Genomic DNA, 14,737 nt, shown 5'->3' with positions numbered 1-14,737 from the left:
GCCGTTGTGATGCCAGACAAACTTATAATTGCACACTTAGACACATTGTTTCGTCTTCAACAACAGTGCTCTGTTTCCCTTAGTGAGATTTTCTGTGATAAACACAAAATCTTTTTCGTTTTTCGTGCCATACTCTGTGAAAGCCAAATGTCTCGAAATTTTTGCAGGAGGAAACGAACGATTACTCCAGGTGTTTTGCCTGGTATGGCGGGTAGCCGGTGCAGTACCCGAATTGATTCTGTGGTATGATCAGGGACGTTTATCTTCCGGGCATTTTGATTTACAGCACTGAGTAGGTCTTCGTTATCTTTCTCGGGAAGTCCATGATTCTCAATGTTCAGGCGCCTATTTCTCCACTCTAGTTCATTTAATTCCTCGCGGAGCTTTGCCACCTCCTCGCTGTGGTCTTTTTCTTCTAGCATGTGAACCCAGTTATTCAATTTCTTTTTATATCTTCATCTTGCCGTTTCAGTGCCCTCGATGACTTCATCATACTTGGGAGACATCATATTAAAGCAGGATTCAATTACATACACCTTTTCAGACAGTGCACCCAAGGCCTCTAGCTTTGCATTGATCTTCGCGAGAGCTAAGATATCAGAGTCGGAGCTCAATTCTTTGCCAGTACCTCCTCTCAGCCTTGCGGCTGAGCATCTCGGACATTTCCATGTTACCTGAAGGGGTTCTTCATTAATTTTGAAGGAGGCCGTCGTCACTCCTCAGCATTACCCTACTTGATAGACGTTCTCACATTCGGTACAACTAAAAAAAAAAAAACCACTTGCCGGCAGAACGCCATGGCAAGCCAAAAATTCTTTTTCATTATTTGGAGGCATTTTTACATGCAGCTACCATGAACTTCACATTATATTATTTCTGATATACATAAATGAATAACTTTATAGACTTCATTTTACATTAAGTGTGGTATTACAATAAGTCAGTTTAGCAGTCTTTATTTTATTTTTTAATAGGTTGATTAGAGAGTGAAGGCGAGTAAGGTAGTTTGGAACAGGGCGTATTTGTTTGATTTTGCAGTTCAAGAAAGTTGATGTATTCATGAACAAGATATGTCATAATGGCTGCATAATTTGCCTTTCCAAATGACAATATCGGCGAACTATTTTTTTTTGACAGCCAGAGAACAGGGAAAGGCAGAGTGCACAACACGAGCTTATGGTCTGACAAGCCTTCTAGTATTTTAGTGTCTATTGCGGTTGTTGGAAAATAATCACTAACGAAAACCAGATCGAGTATCGAGCTGGACGACCCTTGAATGCGAGTTTGTGTATGGACAAGTTGATTCAAGTTAAATGCAAATATAATGTCCGAGAGAGCATTATTATAAAGTGATCTCGGGATTTGAGAGCTCCATTGCGGTTACGAAATATTAAAGTCCGCAGCCAAAATAATTTTGTCCTCTGATATGTGCCGGTGCATGTAATCAAGTAAGGGAACCAGGTACTCTGGACCAGCGTTTGGTGGCCTATAGACAGCGCCTACGTGCAGGACGTATCCTTCTATGTTTAGTTTGCACCAAATACTTTCGACGTTCGGTACATCAGGCATAAGCTCGAAAGATAAATCATCCCTCAAGATAATAGCCACACCCCCGCCTCTCGATGCTCTGTCTTTGCGCAGAATAGCATAACCTGGCGGAACAACTTCATTATCTGAGACGTTAGAGTGAAGCCACGTTTCGGATATAGTGACCACGTCCGGACTCAGTGTTATCAATAACCCTTCCATTCATTCCACTTCGTTGACAAGACTTCGCGTGTTTAAGTGCAGAAGGGTTACTTTTCGCGAGATCGTGTGTTTCTGCGGTCTGAGCTGGATTCTTCGTCGTTTTTTTTATTTTTTCTAAACCATATCGTCGCTTTCTGCGTCCCATGCAAAAAGGCGGCCAGCTATGCGAACCTTATCGTAAGTTAACATTACCTTCTCTTTCCTGTCCCGATTTTCTTTAGTTTTAATCCAAAGCTTTTTCATTATGTCACGAACGTTGCGTGAAAAATCCTCACCAATAGAGTATCTGGTATCTTTCAGCTTCTTGCAATTTTGAAGGATTTTAGCTTTGTCTCTGCAGTCATGCAACTTAAAAATGACAGGCCTAATATAAGTCTCGTCATCTGGTTTTGGTCTACCAAGTCGATGAATTCGATCTATTCTCGCAATGGCAACATCAAGAATGTCTTTCAGAATTCCATCTACAACTGCCTCCTGAAGCGTTTCAGAGGATTCTTCCTCAGGTTCACTCAAGCCGTAAACAATCAGATTGCACCGACGACTCCTATCCTCAAGGTCATCAAGTTTCTTGGCCATAGGATCCACGCGCTGCTCAAGTACGGTCACCTCCTTAACACACTCCGAGACTTGTTTTCCAAGTACACCAATACTCTCAAGTTTTTGTCTATCGCGGATAGTTTTTGGTTGTTTATTGTTTTGCCCTTTTTAATTTGTTGCATGTAAGCTGCGATTGCTTTCAATTGGGCTTCTAGCGACGCGTCCCCGGACCCGAATTTGATTCAAATTTGATTCAACATATCCTCCGAGAAGCAGTAAAAACTGCAGGTCACAAAAAAATTCAAAAACAGGCCGTGGGCATGGCAGCACGAGCCGGCAAACGTCATTACTGCTGTAACACTTTTAATATCGTCTGCTAACCTGGACGAAGAACAGAAACGGATTTTAGGCCATGATCCTGGCGTTGCCGCCATGCTCATTCAGTCGTTCATTGTATGAGCACCAAGATCGTCTTCCTCACTTAAAGCCGAATATCTGTACCCGTATGGTATGTGGAAAACCAGCGAAAAGGACGCATTCACAAGGAGGAGAAGTACACAGGACAACGCTGGAAACACAACTCATTGAAGAAGCGTAGCTTGTTGGGCCAGTTGGTGCAATTGAAGAAGCGTAGCTTGTTGGGCCAGTTGGTGCAATTGAAGAAGCGTAGCTTGTTGGGCCAGTTGGTGCAATTGAAGAAGCGTAGCTTGTTGGGCCAGTTGGTGCAATTGAAGAAGCGTAGCTTGTTGGGCCAGTTGGTGCACATACCATACCATGCACCAACTGGCCCAACAAGCTACGCTTCTTCAATTGCGTCCTTTTCGCTGGTTTTCCACATACCATACCATGCACCAACTGGCCCAACAAGCTACGCTTCTTCAATCTGTACCCGTTGCCAGTCATATTTTGCTGCATAATGAAGAACTTGAGTTATTCAAAAATAACTAGCGAGTTTTCTCCTACGTTATGCCTGATAGTTCGGAGTGATTCGCATAGCGTGTTTTTTGAATGCGAGTGCCCTGTACGTTCCTGACTCGTGTTGTAAACTGAAGACGTTGTTCTCGCAGATGCGCCAGTTCCTGATGCCGCTGGATGACAAGGTGTTCAGGCGCGTCGGGTGGGCCTTCTTCGACTTGGCTTTCGAAGTATACGACAAGAGCCGCTGCGTCGTCAACAACGTCTTCACAAAGAACTTCCCGCGACTTGCCGTCGCCAAGGACATACTCAAGGAGAATAGGAACCGGAAGTTCAACAAATAACCAACATATATGCTCGGGAATTCAATTCTAACGAACACGGAACGATGTTTGAATATTTTGTGCATTTACTGCCTCGCAGCATCTAAGCCGCTTCTGTGTCCACAAATGTGGAAACAAAACGTAGCATCGACACACAGCATCAGGGCGGGGTTTTTTCCAGAAATTATTCCGAACTCGCAACTCACGTCAGTAAAAATCACTGCCCTTGCTATATTCATAGCGCTTGGTATCCCATGGCGTGCTTTTATACTCCAGTCTTTTCTGCAAAATAAGCGTTTCGTCGTGTGTGCGTTTCCTGTGCCACTTTGCACTTTCCAAAACTGTACCTTGCTGTGAGTTTTTCCTCTCCAGTATGCTAGTAATTGTGCTCCGGTCTACACCGCTTACCGTCGGATGGACTAACGGGCGCTTACCAACTGCTTTTGGAAGAGGCCGCGGAGTTATTCCCTCAGATACGGTGGGCGGCTCGCAATGTGCCGTGAAGACATCCCGGGGTGGGGTCCTCACTGTCTCAATATATTTAACATCCTCCACGGCGAATGAGTGTTAACTCATTCCTTTTATGCTTCTAACGGGTGTAGGAGTTGAATCGGACGCCTTACTGTCGTGCCACCTGGCAAGCGTATCACACAACAGCGCGTTCTTCCGTCCCGCCAAGGAAACACATCCTCCCCGCCGAATGAGTGTTAACTCATTCCTTTTGTGCCTCTAATGGGAGTAGGAGTTGAATCGGGCGCCTTACTGTCGTGCCACGTGGCAAGCGTATCACAGAGCGCGTTCTTCCGTCTCGTCTAGGAAACACATCCTCCCCGCCGATTGAGTGTTAAATCATTCCTTTCGTGCCTCTAACGGGTGTAGGACTTGAATCGGACGCCTTACTGTCGTGCCTCCTGGCAAGCTTATCACACAGGAGCGCGATCTTCCGTCTCGTCCAAGAAGCGCATCCTCTCCGTCGAATGAGTGTTAACTCGTTCTTTTTGTGCCTCCAACGGGTGTAGCAGTTGAATCGGACGCCTTAACGTCGTGCCACCTGGCAAGCGTATCGCACAGGAGCGCGTTCTTTCGTCTCGCCAAGGAAACACATCCTCCGGGCCGAATGAGTGTTAACTATTCATTTTGTACCTCTAACGGGTATAGAAGTTGAATCGGACGCCTTACTGTCGTGCTACCTGGCAAGCGTATCACAAAGGAGCGCGTTCTTCCGTCTCGTCAAGGAAACACATCCTCCCCGCAATGAGTGTTAAGTCATTCCTTTTGTGCAACTAACGGGTGTAGGAGTTAAATCGGACCCCTAACTGTCGTGCCACCTGGCAAGCGCATAACAAAAGAGCGCGTTCTTCCGTCTCGTCACGGAAACACATCCTCCCCGCCGAATGAGTATTAACTTATTCCTTTTGTGCCTCTAACGGGTGTAGCAGTTGAATCCGATGCCTTACTATCGTGCCACCTGGCAAGCGTATCACACAAGAGCGCGTTCTTCCGTCTCGTCACGGAAACACATCCTCCCCGCCAAATGAGTTTTAGCTCATTCTTTTTGTGCCTCTAATAAGTGTAGGAGTTGAATCGGACGCCTTACTGTCGTGCCACCTGGCAAGCGCATCACACAGGAGCGCGTTCTTCCGTCTCGTCTAGGAAACACATCCGCGCCAACGAATGAGTGTTAAAGGGAAGCTGAAACGGTTTTCAAATCGCATGAAACGCTGTGGTTGGGTAGAAATGACTTTTAAAATCATGTGTGTAAATTTTTTCCCGATTCTGTCCGCGAAAGAGGTGCAATCGCTTCTTAAAAACCCGCCAACGGCACGCCCACGTCGCTTCCGGAAGCGCCGGGTGGAGGGACGGCAGAGAGGGAGAACTGGCGGAAGTGACGCCATTCACGGAGTGTCGTTCGGCCGTCCGGCCGCGCTTGCTTCGCTGCGGCCCGCGCTTTGGCGAACCACAGATCAACGTGGCCTACTGCCAGTGGCGTTTAGTTTCTCTGGTTCAGGCGTTCTGTGTAATGCTTGAAGCCTGTATATAAACCAGTTTTGGCATGGTACTTCATTCGAACAGCGCTCAGCTCACAGCTTGGTAGAATCCGTTGGTTGTTCTCCCGCAGCCTCGTCCACGTTAACCAGACAATTAATTGGTGGTGCGCAGCATGCGCCACAAAATATGTGCATCAATACTTCTCTTTTCGTTATATTACTTTCTTACCAGTTTGTAAACTCTTTGTCTTTTCCAGCTGGTTAAAATCAATGCTGATCTAAGGCCACTTCCAGCACGGTCTTTGAGGCACACATTCTTGAACTCTTTTGAGCTCGCTACTCACTGCGTGCCTTTTTGCTTTTCCTGATTGCTTGTACCTCCTGGCAGCACATGCAATTTTCGTAGCCTTTCATCTGCGCGCAGCACATGCAGCTGCATCTAACTGAACAAAAAACCTATTATATATAAGCCTAGTATACTTGAGCAATTGCGAACAGCATTCATGAGTGGTTGGTCATGGCTGGCAATCGATAATGGGGCCAGAATTCATGCAAATTTGTCCATGAGTCAGAACGGCAAAGTTTTCGAGCCGCGTTACGCATACATGAATGTAATCCACTAGTAATTCTGCTGGTTATCTCGATACGCAACAGCAGCAGCTATATCTCGCAGCACACTGGTTTGGATGAGCAGAACTGCGAGCTCCGCAACGCAGCCATAATTATTGTTCTAAAGCGTGTTCATCATGCAAGTGCAGAAGTTCCGGGGTTGAACTATAGCCCGAACATGCGATAGAAGGAATAGCGCACTAGAGATCTTCCTCCCGGTCGCCTCGTTTCTTCGCGCTGCGATACAGCAGTGAACCCACTCCAATTCATCCATTTTGACATTCTTTTGCAGTTCTAGAAGGCCTTCGGGAGTAATTATGCAAGTAACTATAAATAAACGAACAAACAAATGTTTACCTCGCGTGAATCGTGTAAGCGTGCCGGTGATCTGAATTATACCATGTTTACAGGCGTTACAAGAAGTTGGCGGTCAGGATTTTTTATTCAGCAGCGGTACACAACAACGCTTCGGTGCAATTTCCTTTTTTCTTACTGCCTCTTGCACATGCACCAACACAAAAGATATGTACACGCATGCACCTACGCAAAACATACGTATCAATCGAGATTTCGTTTCCGTGTTCTCCTGGTAGGACGTGAAAGGCCCATACTGGGTAAACGAAATTTCCGGCTTGCAGGCGCCGCCTTGTGGTCGTTTCTCTATTAGCTTCTTATCCGGCGGTGGCACAAGTTTTCTGTTTAGTCTATAGTTCTCAATTATTTCGGAATAGGTTTACGCGCGCTCGTCCAGGTTCCGACAGTCCGGCGGTTCCACGGTTACCCGGCAGTACAGAATATGGGAATGCGCCGACTACGCCGCAGTCGACGAAGGTATTGATAGAAAAGAATGCTGGGAAGCCCTGCTGCGCAGCAAATGACACGCTCGCCAGAAACAAGCTAATCCGCCTGGCGGCTGAGGCCGCGAAGAGGCAAAATCTCTTGTAAGCCTTTAGTCACGGGGGCTGCGGGCCCCGCCCTCCAGGCCTGCGTGCCGGGGACGGTGAGTAGTAAGGGGTCTTTATTACCGGTGGAAATAAAAGATGTCATCCACCCATCCATACAGTCGAGATTCTAACACGTGAAAATGTCGCGACTTGACTTTCGCTTCCGGCGCACTCCGCGGCGTCGTTGGTCCGCCGTTTTCTGAAGCTGCTGATGGCTCGAACATGCATGGTGAGAGTCCAAACTGTTCAGCACTGCTTGAATTATCCACTATTTCCAAAACATAGTCCTCAAAAAACAAGCTGAAGCAACACGCTACGCAGCAACGCCGTCGGTGTCGGCCGGAGATACCCGTAGATGACGTCACGACCATCCCGCACAATCGCGGGCAAGAGCGGCGTTCGCTCTGCGCCCTGACGCGATGAGGCGTCTTTTCTTCTAAATAACAGCTTTTTGCGTTTATTTCCGCTCGTTTTGAATGAAACATTCTTTTTTCAGCGGGCTAAAAGCTATAAAATAATGAAGGGAGCTCTTATCTTTCGAAAAGTGCTTCAGCTTCCCTTTAACTCATTTCTTTTGTGCCTCTAACGGGTGTAGAAGTTGAATCGGACGGCTTACTGTCGTGCCACCTGCCAAGCGTACCGCACTCCTAGGAGCGCGTTCTTCCGTCTCGTCTAGGAAACACATCCTCCCCGCCGAATGAGTGTTAACTCACTCCTTTTGTGCCTTTAAAGGGTGTAGAAGTTTAATCGGACGCCTTACTGTCGTGCTGACTTGCAAGCGTATCACACAAGAGCGCGTTCTTCCGTCTCGTCAAGGAAACACATCCTCCCCGCCGAATGAGTGTTAACTCATTCCTTTGGTTCCTCTTACGGGTGTAGGAGTTGAATCGGACGCCTTAGTGTCGTGCCACCTTTCGAGCTTAACACACAGGAGCGCGATCTCCCGTCTCGTCAAGGAAACACATCCTCCCCTATAATGAGTGTTAACTCATTCCTTTCGTGCCTCCAACGGGTGTAGTAGTTGAATCGGACGCCACCTGGCAAGTGTATAGCACAGGAGCGCGTTCTTCCGTCTCGTCTAGGAAACACGTCCTCCCCGCTGAATAAGTGTTAACTCATTCTTTTTGTGCCTCTAACGGGTGTAGGAGTTCAATCGGACGGCTTATTGTCGTGCCAACTTGCAAGCGTATCACACAACAGCGCGTTCTTCTGTCTCTTCAAGGAAACACATCTTCCCTGCCGAAAGAGTGTTAACTCATTCCTTTGGTACCTCTTACGGGTGTAGGAGTTGAATCGGACGGCTTACTGTCGTGCCACCTGCCAAGCGTATCCCACAAGAGCTCGTTGTTCCGTCTCGTCAAGGAAACACATCCGCCCCGTCGATTAAGTGTTAACTCATTCCTTGTGTGCCTCTAACGTGTGTAAGAGTTGAATCGGACGCCTTACTGTCATGCCACCTGGCAAGCGTATCACACAGAGGCGCGTTCTTCCGTCTCGTCAAGGAAACACATCCTCCCCCCGAATGAGTCTTAACTCATTCCTTTTGTGCCTAACGGGTGTAGCAGTTGAATCGGACGCCATACTGTCGTGCCACCTTTCAAGCGTAACACACAGGAGCGCGATCTCCCGTCTCGTCAAGGAAACACATCATCCCCCAGAATGAGTGTTAACTCATTCCTTTTGTGCCTTTTACGGGTGTAGGAGTTTAATCAGACGCCTGACTGTGTCGTCCCACCTGGCAAGCGTATCACACAGGAGCGCGTTCGTCCGTCTCGTCTAGGTTACACACCCTCCCCGCCGAATGGGTGTTAACTCATTCCTTTTGTACCTCTAACGGGTGCAGGAGTTGAATCGGACGCGTAACTGTCGTCCCACCTGGCAAGCGTATCACGCAAGAGCGGATTGTTCCGTCTCGTCTAGAAAACACATCCTCCCCGCCGAATGAGTGTTAACTCATTCTTTTTGTGCCTCTAATCGGTGTAGGAGTTGAATCGGACGCCTTACTGTCGTGATATCTGGCAAGCGTATCACACAGGAGCGCGTTTCGTCTCGTCAAGGAAACAAAACACATCCTTCCCCCGAATGAGTGTTTACTCATTTCTTTTGTGCCTAACGGGTGTAGGAGTTTGATCGGACGCCTTACTGTCGTGCCACCTGGCAAGCGTATCAGACAGGAGCGCGTTCTTCCATCGCGACAAAGAAACACGTCCTCCCCCTGAATGAGTGTTAACTCATTCCTTTTGTGTCCCTAACGGGTTTAGGAGTTGGATCGGATTCCTAACTGTCGTGCCACCTGGCAAGCGTATCACACAGGAGTGCGTTCTTCTGTCTCGTCTAGGAAACACATCCTCCCCGTCGAATGAGTGTTAACTCATTCCTTTTGTGCCTCTAACGGGTGTAGCAGTTGAATCGGACGCCTTACTGTCGTGCCACCTGGCAAGCGTATCAGACAGGAGAGCGTTCTTCCATCGCGACAAGGAAACACGTCCTCCCCCTGAATGAGTGTTAACTCATTCCTTTTGTGTCCCTAACGGGTTTAGGAGTTGGATCGGATTCCTAACTGTCGTGCCACCTGGCAAGCGTATCACACAGGAGTGCGTTCTTCCGTCTCGTCTAGGAAACACATCCTCCCCGTCGAATGAGTGTTAACTCATTCCTTTTGTGCCTCTAACGGGTGTAGCAGTTGAATCGGACGCCTTACTGTCGTGCCACCTGGCAAGCGTACCACACAGGAGCGCGTTCTTCGGTCTCGTCTAGGAAACACATCCTCCCGCAGAATGAGTGTTAACTCATTCCATTTGTGTCCGTAACTGGTGTAGGAGTTGAATCGAACGCCTAAGGACCGTCGTACGATCGTTTCGGAGCGGCTTCCGCCAGGTCCACTTCGCGAGCGGTCCGCCAGTTTTCGGCCGCCAGGCGGACGTGTAGCGGAAAGGTGTTGTACGATCACTTTGGCGCTTGCGAGCGAGGCGGATGGTCCCAGAAATCCGATTGGCGCGCCCGGCAGTGCCTGTCGTCTAATCGCGTGCGGCGGTACAGGCATGCATGCTTGGAGAAAAACACGCAGATATGTTGCAGTAGGAATAGCCCGTATTAATTGCGCCTTACTCGAGACATCCGTTCCGTCAACGCTTTTTTTTGCCGCAGGATTTTCGTTGAAGGTACGATCGTGGTCGGCTGTGATATGTGTGCGAAGGACCATTTATCTCCAAGAGACCGAAAAACTCGTCACATCGCTATCGCGAACTCCTCCTCGTTCGATCGCGATGTTTTCACAACGGTCGACGATTTGCCAAAATAACAGAAGGCTACCTCCTCTGAAAGTTAGGCTACCCTCAGGATTTCAGAACAACGTCGCGATTCTTATTGCGAATTCTCGATAGGGTCAGGGCACAGTACAGGCTGCTATCAACCGACCGTAATTATAACCGGGATAATCACATTTTTCAAATAGTTGAGATTACATACTTAACATTTTTAGTCAATTATTCAAAATTGCACACTGCAGTGTTTTTGAACTGCTAACAGAAAAAAATAGTGGCACTTGGAGCCTTTCCTAAGGGGCCTGTCAGACTAGCCCGACACGATGCCGATGCAGACACGACAACGACATCGATGATCGGGCGACCGGGTCGGCAGACCGTGCCTGTGGCAGACCAAGCTGCCACACTAGGCCGACAACGGCACCAACGCGTCCGACGACCAGATGTCTTCGTAGTGTGACGTGCTTTGACGCCCGCGACGCCGACCATGCCGACGCGAGATCGGTCGCCGAGCTAAAACATTCACCAGACACGAACACGATTCCGCTTTAGTGCTGTTTGTTTAAGTTCATAACAAGCTCTGAGATAGATGAATGTCCAAAAAGTATCATTACTGAGGATCGTTGGCCAATGCCAAGGTGCCGGTTGAAGTGATAACTACGATACAAGCAAATTTCAGCCGCCTGCTGCTGCTGCTGCTTCGTGCGGCTCGCTGACGTCTGCTAGATCCGCTGCTGAAGGCGTCGCGGAAGTCGAGCATAACTTTATTTCATTATGGGACCGGTTGGCAGTAAAATGATGACTAGAGAAGTTTCTTTATTACGGCGCAACGCGCCCTGAACTGCGGCATCGACGCGAAACCAGCTAGGCTTAGCGACGAGCACGGCAGCCGGGAAGCAGCGCAGTTCGTCGCACTGGCGCTCCCGCAGGCGGCGTCGTTGACAAGCGCGGCTGTTGCGCAGGCAGGCTGTCGTTGCTCGAATATAGCAGGCGGCCTTTCTGATAGCATGGCTGTTTTGTATTTTTTGGTGCGAACGTGAAGTAAACCGAGCCTGCTCGCCGCAGGCCAGACTGGATCCCGTCCGCCGCCGTAATAAAAATCAGCTTAAGATTGTTTTTGACGTAAGCAATAAACGCTGAGACAGAGAAATGTGCCAAATGTATCATTCCTGAGGATCGTCGATCAACACCGAGTTGCTGGTAAAAGCAACAACTCTGATACGAGCAAAATTTCTCGCGAGAATCGCCTCGCAAGCTGCCGCTGGCCCGCCGTTGCGGTCCGGCTCGCCTGTCGCCCACAGCGGCCCGCTGCTCCGCAGCCGAAGGTGTCGCGGAAATTGACCATAATTTTAGTTTATGGTGAGATTATACTGTTAACAGCAAAGCGATATTAAGATATATTATAGCGCAGGCTACTCGCGAAGCGGCTTCCGCTGCGCCAGGCAGCAGCGCAGTTCGTCGCCTGGCGCAACCGCAGGCGGTGCCGTTGCCGAAATCTCGCTACTAGCGCAAGCATGCTTTTTCGCTGCTCGTGTACCGCGGGCGGTCTTTCAGATAATATGGCTATTTTGCCTTTTATGGTGCGAACTTCAACACCAAGTCAAGCAGTAATCAGATGCGCTGCGAGTGTCAAAGCGTACGCTTTGAGCTCGAGTGCTTGAGTCGAGCGGCGCAGCGATGCTTGCTGCTCTGTGTGTCCCTGCTTGCAGTGGGGCTGCGATTCGCAAGCAGCGACCGGTGCAGCGCGCCGGCCGCGTTTACGCACATGGGTCGCCTGCTTTTTACTTCTGTCGAGTGTCACATTGCTGAGTGCTTCTTATCAGCACCTCTGAAAACAACGAAATGCTGCGTTCTCCATGGCGTCGTGGGTATAGCAGTAGCTTCGCATTCCAGAGGTTCGTATTTCGAATCCGCGTGGTCGAAAATTTTTTCTCTTTTTATTATTTTAGTTTTAAATAATCTATCCCATCTTGTTTACCCGCGAGCGACTGGATTTATTTTTCGAGCCATGCCTTTCTGACCCAGCAATAAGTGCCGCTCAGTGCTGGGCTGCACTCAATCTAGGTTCATAATCGCGAGTGTTAAGAGTTTGTTTTACTATGGTTGGATTTATTTAAAACAGTTAAATATGAAGCGTCTCGGCCCATGAATTTCGCATAGCAGGAAATGACAAAAGAAGAGTAAGAACGAGAAAGGGCCAAGTCGGCGGGAGGTCTCGCACGTTGTGTCGCTAGTGTGACATGGGAGTTGGCTAACCATCGGCCAACTGCAGTCTAAAGGCGCGCTCACACTAGCGGGAAGCTTCCCGCGCCGGCACAGCGTCAACGTCGACGCTGCCTCGCAGCTCCTCGGAATGACGCTCACACTACGCGCGTTTTCTCGCTGCGGTTGTCTTGGAATGTGGAGAGAGGAGGCGCTGAGGGAGGACCCGAACGAGCAGAAAGAGAAGGGGATAGTCACGTGACACTAGAGAAGACTGGAAAGCGCACCCTACTAGCTCCCCTCCCGTCGCCCTGGCAAAGCAGCCGCCGAGTGCCCCGGCCGGCCGGGGCCGGCCGGCCGGACGCGCGCAGCCTCCGCCTCCGCCGACGGGGTCACTGAACTGGGACCGACGTCACGGTTCACGGTCGGCGCCCATTGGCTGTTCTGTCACCGGCACGGGAAAAATAGGTACCGAACCCATCGCTCCGCGGGACGGGAGAGCAGGCTGTCCGCGGGAGAAAAACCGGCTTGGGCGGGAAGCGGCACGCGGGAAACGCCCGGCGTTGCGCGTTTTCCCGCTAATGTGAGCGCCCCTTTATCGGAGACGTCGCGCCGCCGCCGACAGTCGGCCGACTGTTTTCGTCGGCGCAGTGTGACATACAGCCAGACATCACGATGACATGGTTTTGGGAGACCGAATCGGCTGACTGTTGGCCTGTATTTTGCACAGTTGTTGTCATTTTAATATGTAAACAACCTTCCCCCCCAACTACCTACAGTCAGCTGACTGCTAATGGAAAAGACATGCTTATCTATTCAATATATAGCTTGTGTGTGTGTCTGAATTGTGTATGCATTAAAATTCACATTTTAGCGCACTGCTGTCAAACACAAATGCAAATGCACATGAGAAATTATGATTTTTCCAGTTGTTTGAAAGAGGTAAATTCAGTTCTAATTAAAGCAATTCTACATGTTACAGAACATTGACAAAGTAATAATAGTGACTGATTTTTGTTGTTTTCAGTCCATTATTAAAGCCAAAATAGAAATAGCACTTTGTGGCTGCCAAGGGGCTTAGATATGCATCACTTGGCTGTAGTGCAAGGCGCTTTGTTCTCCACAGAGACAGCGGGCCATCAGGTAGTCCTTTAGCATATCTTCATGAGCTGATATTGCCGTTGCACAAGTCTGACTACAGCATTGAAAACAAGTATGGGAAGTTCTGCTGAAGGCCATGTCATTGTTGACATGTACAAAATAAACTGACATATACTCTGTGCAACTCCAAAGCATTCTCTAATGTCGCTGTGAGTGGAAAACAAAGTGGGTGCTTTTGTATTGCATAAAAGTCTACACATGTCTTTCTATTACTATAAACATAATGAGATGTGGGAGCCAATAAAGTGGATTACAGGTAGAGGAAATGCAAGAACCAATTTGGAGGGTTTACATTGCAATGGCTCCTGGCTTAGGCTGGGAAAGAATACTTTGTACAGTCAGGGAAACAGGATTCAATGACCCTATAATCTAGTTATCTCGAGCAAACACCAACATCTCAAGCAGAATTTGTAAACGTGGATTTCCAGTATGAAGTCTATGATATTGCACAATAAAACGAAATAAAATTGAGCCATTTAAGTACGTGACAGGCATATATGCGTATGTTCTCTGATACAACTTTAAAGCAATGTTTAAGAGTTATTTTCACTCATTAGTAAAATGTATGCAAGGCAGCAATGTGGGCTAGTTGGTTGTACATTTTGGTTTGAATAACGCGCTACACACTAAGAAAACGACACCGGAACGAAGGACACAGTAAAATGTAGACTGATTGAATGTAAAGGTGACCGGTTCACAATGTAGCTAACAAAAGTGAGCATTGCTTACTGTTAACTGATGTTTTTACCACTCAACATATGTTCAATTTTAGAGTGTGGTATTAGTTGCCGACAATCAACATTTTCATCAAAATATACCTATGTCACTGCCAGTCTGGTTTTCAAAGAAAGAAATTAATTGAGGCATGGATAGGCATTAGAAACTTGGAAAATACCGATTTTGAAGTTAGGCTGAAGAAAGCTGAAAAAAAAAACAGAAAAGCAGTGATGACTTTCGTCTTTGCTTTTGTCTCTTTGCTGCAAATTGAAGTTGCTAACATTCACAGCGCAAGACGAACACGGACACGAGGGGAGACACCACAAAGC

At 48.2% G+C, this 14,737-nt stretch overlaps 1 protein-coding gene and 1 long non-coding RNA gene across 2 annotated transcripts in view; one reads left to right on the top strand and one right to left on the bottom strand.

Moving 5' to 3' along the window:
* Window positions 1-3,684, top strand: part of LOC144127812 (uncharacterized) — a 113,830-nt gene extending 110,146 nt beyond the window's left edge. The window contains exon 4 of the mRNA XM_077660747.1: window positions 3,354-3,684. Coding sequence (XP_077516873.1) covers window positions 3,354-3,545 — 192 coding nt within the window. The 3' untranslated portion in view covers window positions 3,546-3,684. The remainder of the gene's footprint in view (window positions 1-3,353) is intronic.
* Window positions 1-14,737, bottom strand: part of LOC144127813 (uncharacterized) — a 90,513-nt gene that overhangs the window by 22,909 nt on the left and 52,867 nt on the right. The gene's annotated exons all lie outside the window — the stretch shown is intronic.

The sequence above is a fragment of the Amblyomma americanum genome, chromosome 4 (assembly GCF_052857255.1).
Source record: "Amblyomma americanum isolate KBUSLIRL-KWMA chromosome 4, ASM5285725v1, whole genome shotgun sequence".
NCBI lineage: Eukaryota > Metazoa > Arthropoda > Arachnida > Ixodida > Ixodidae > Amblyomma > Amblyomma americanum.
This window is presented reverse-complemented; position numbering and strand designations above follow the sequence as displayed.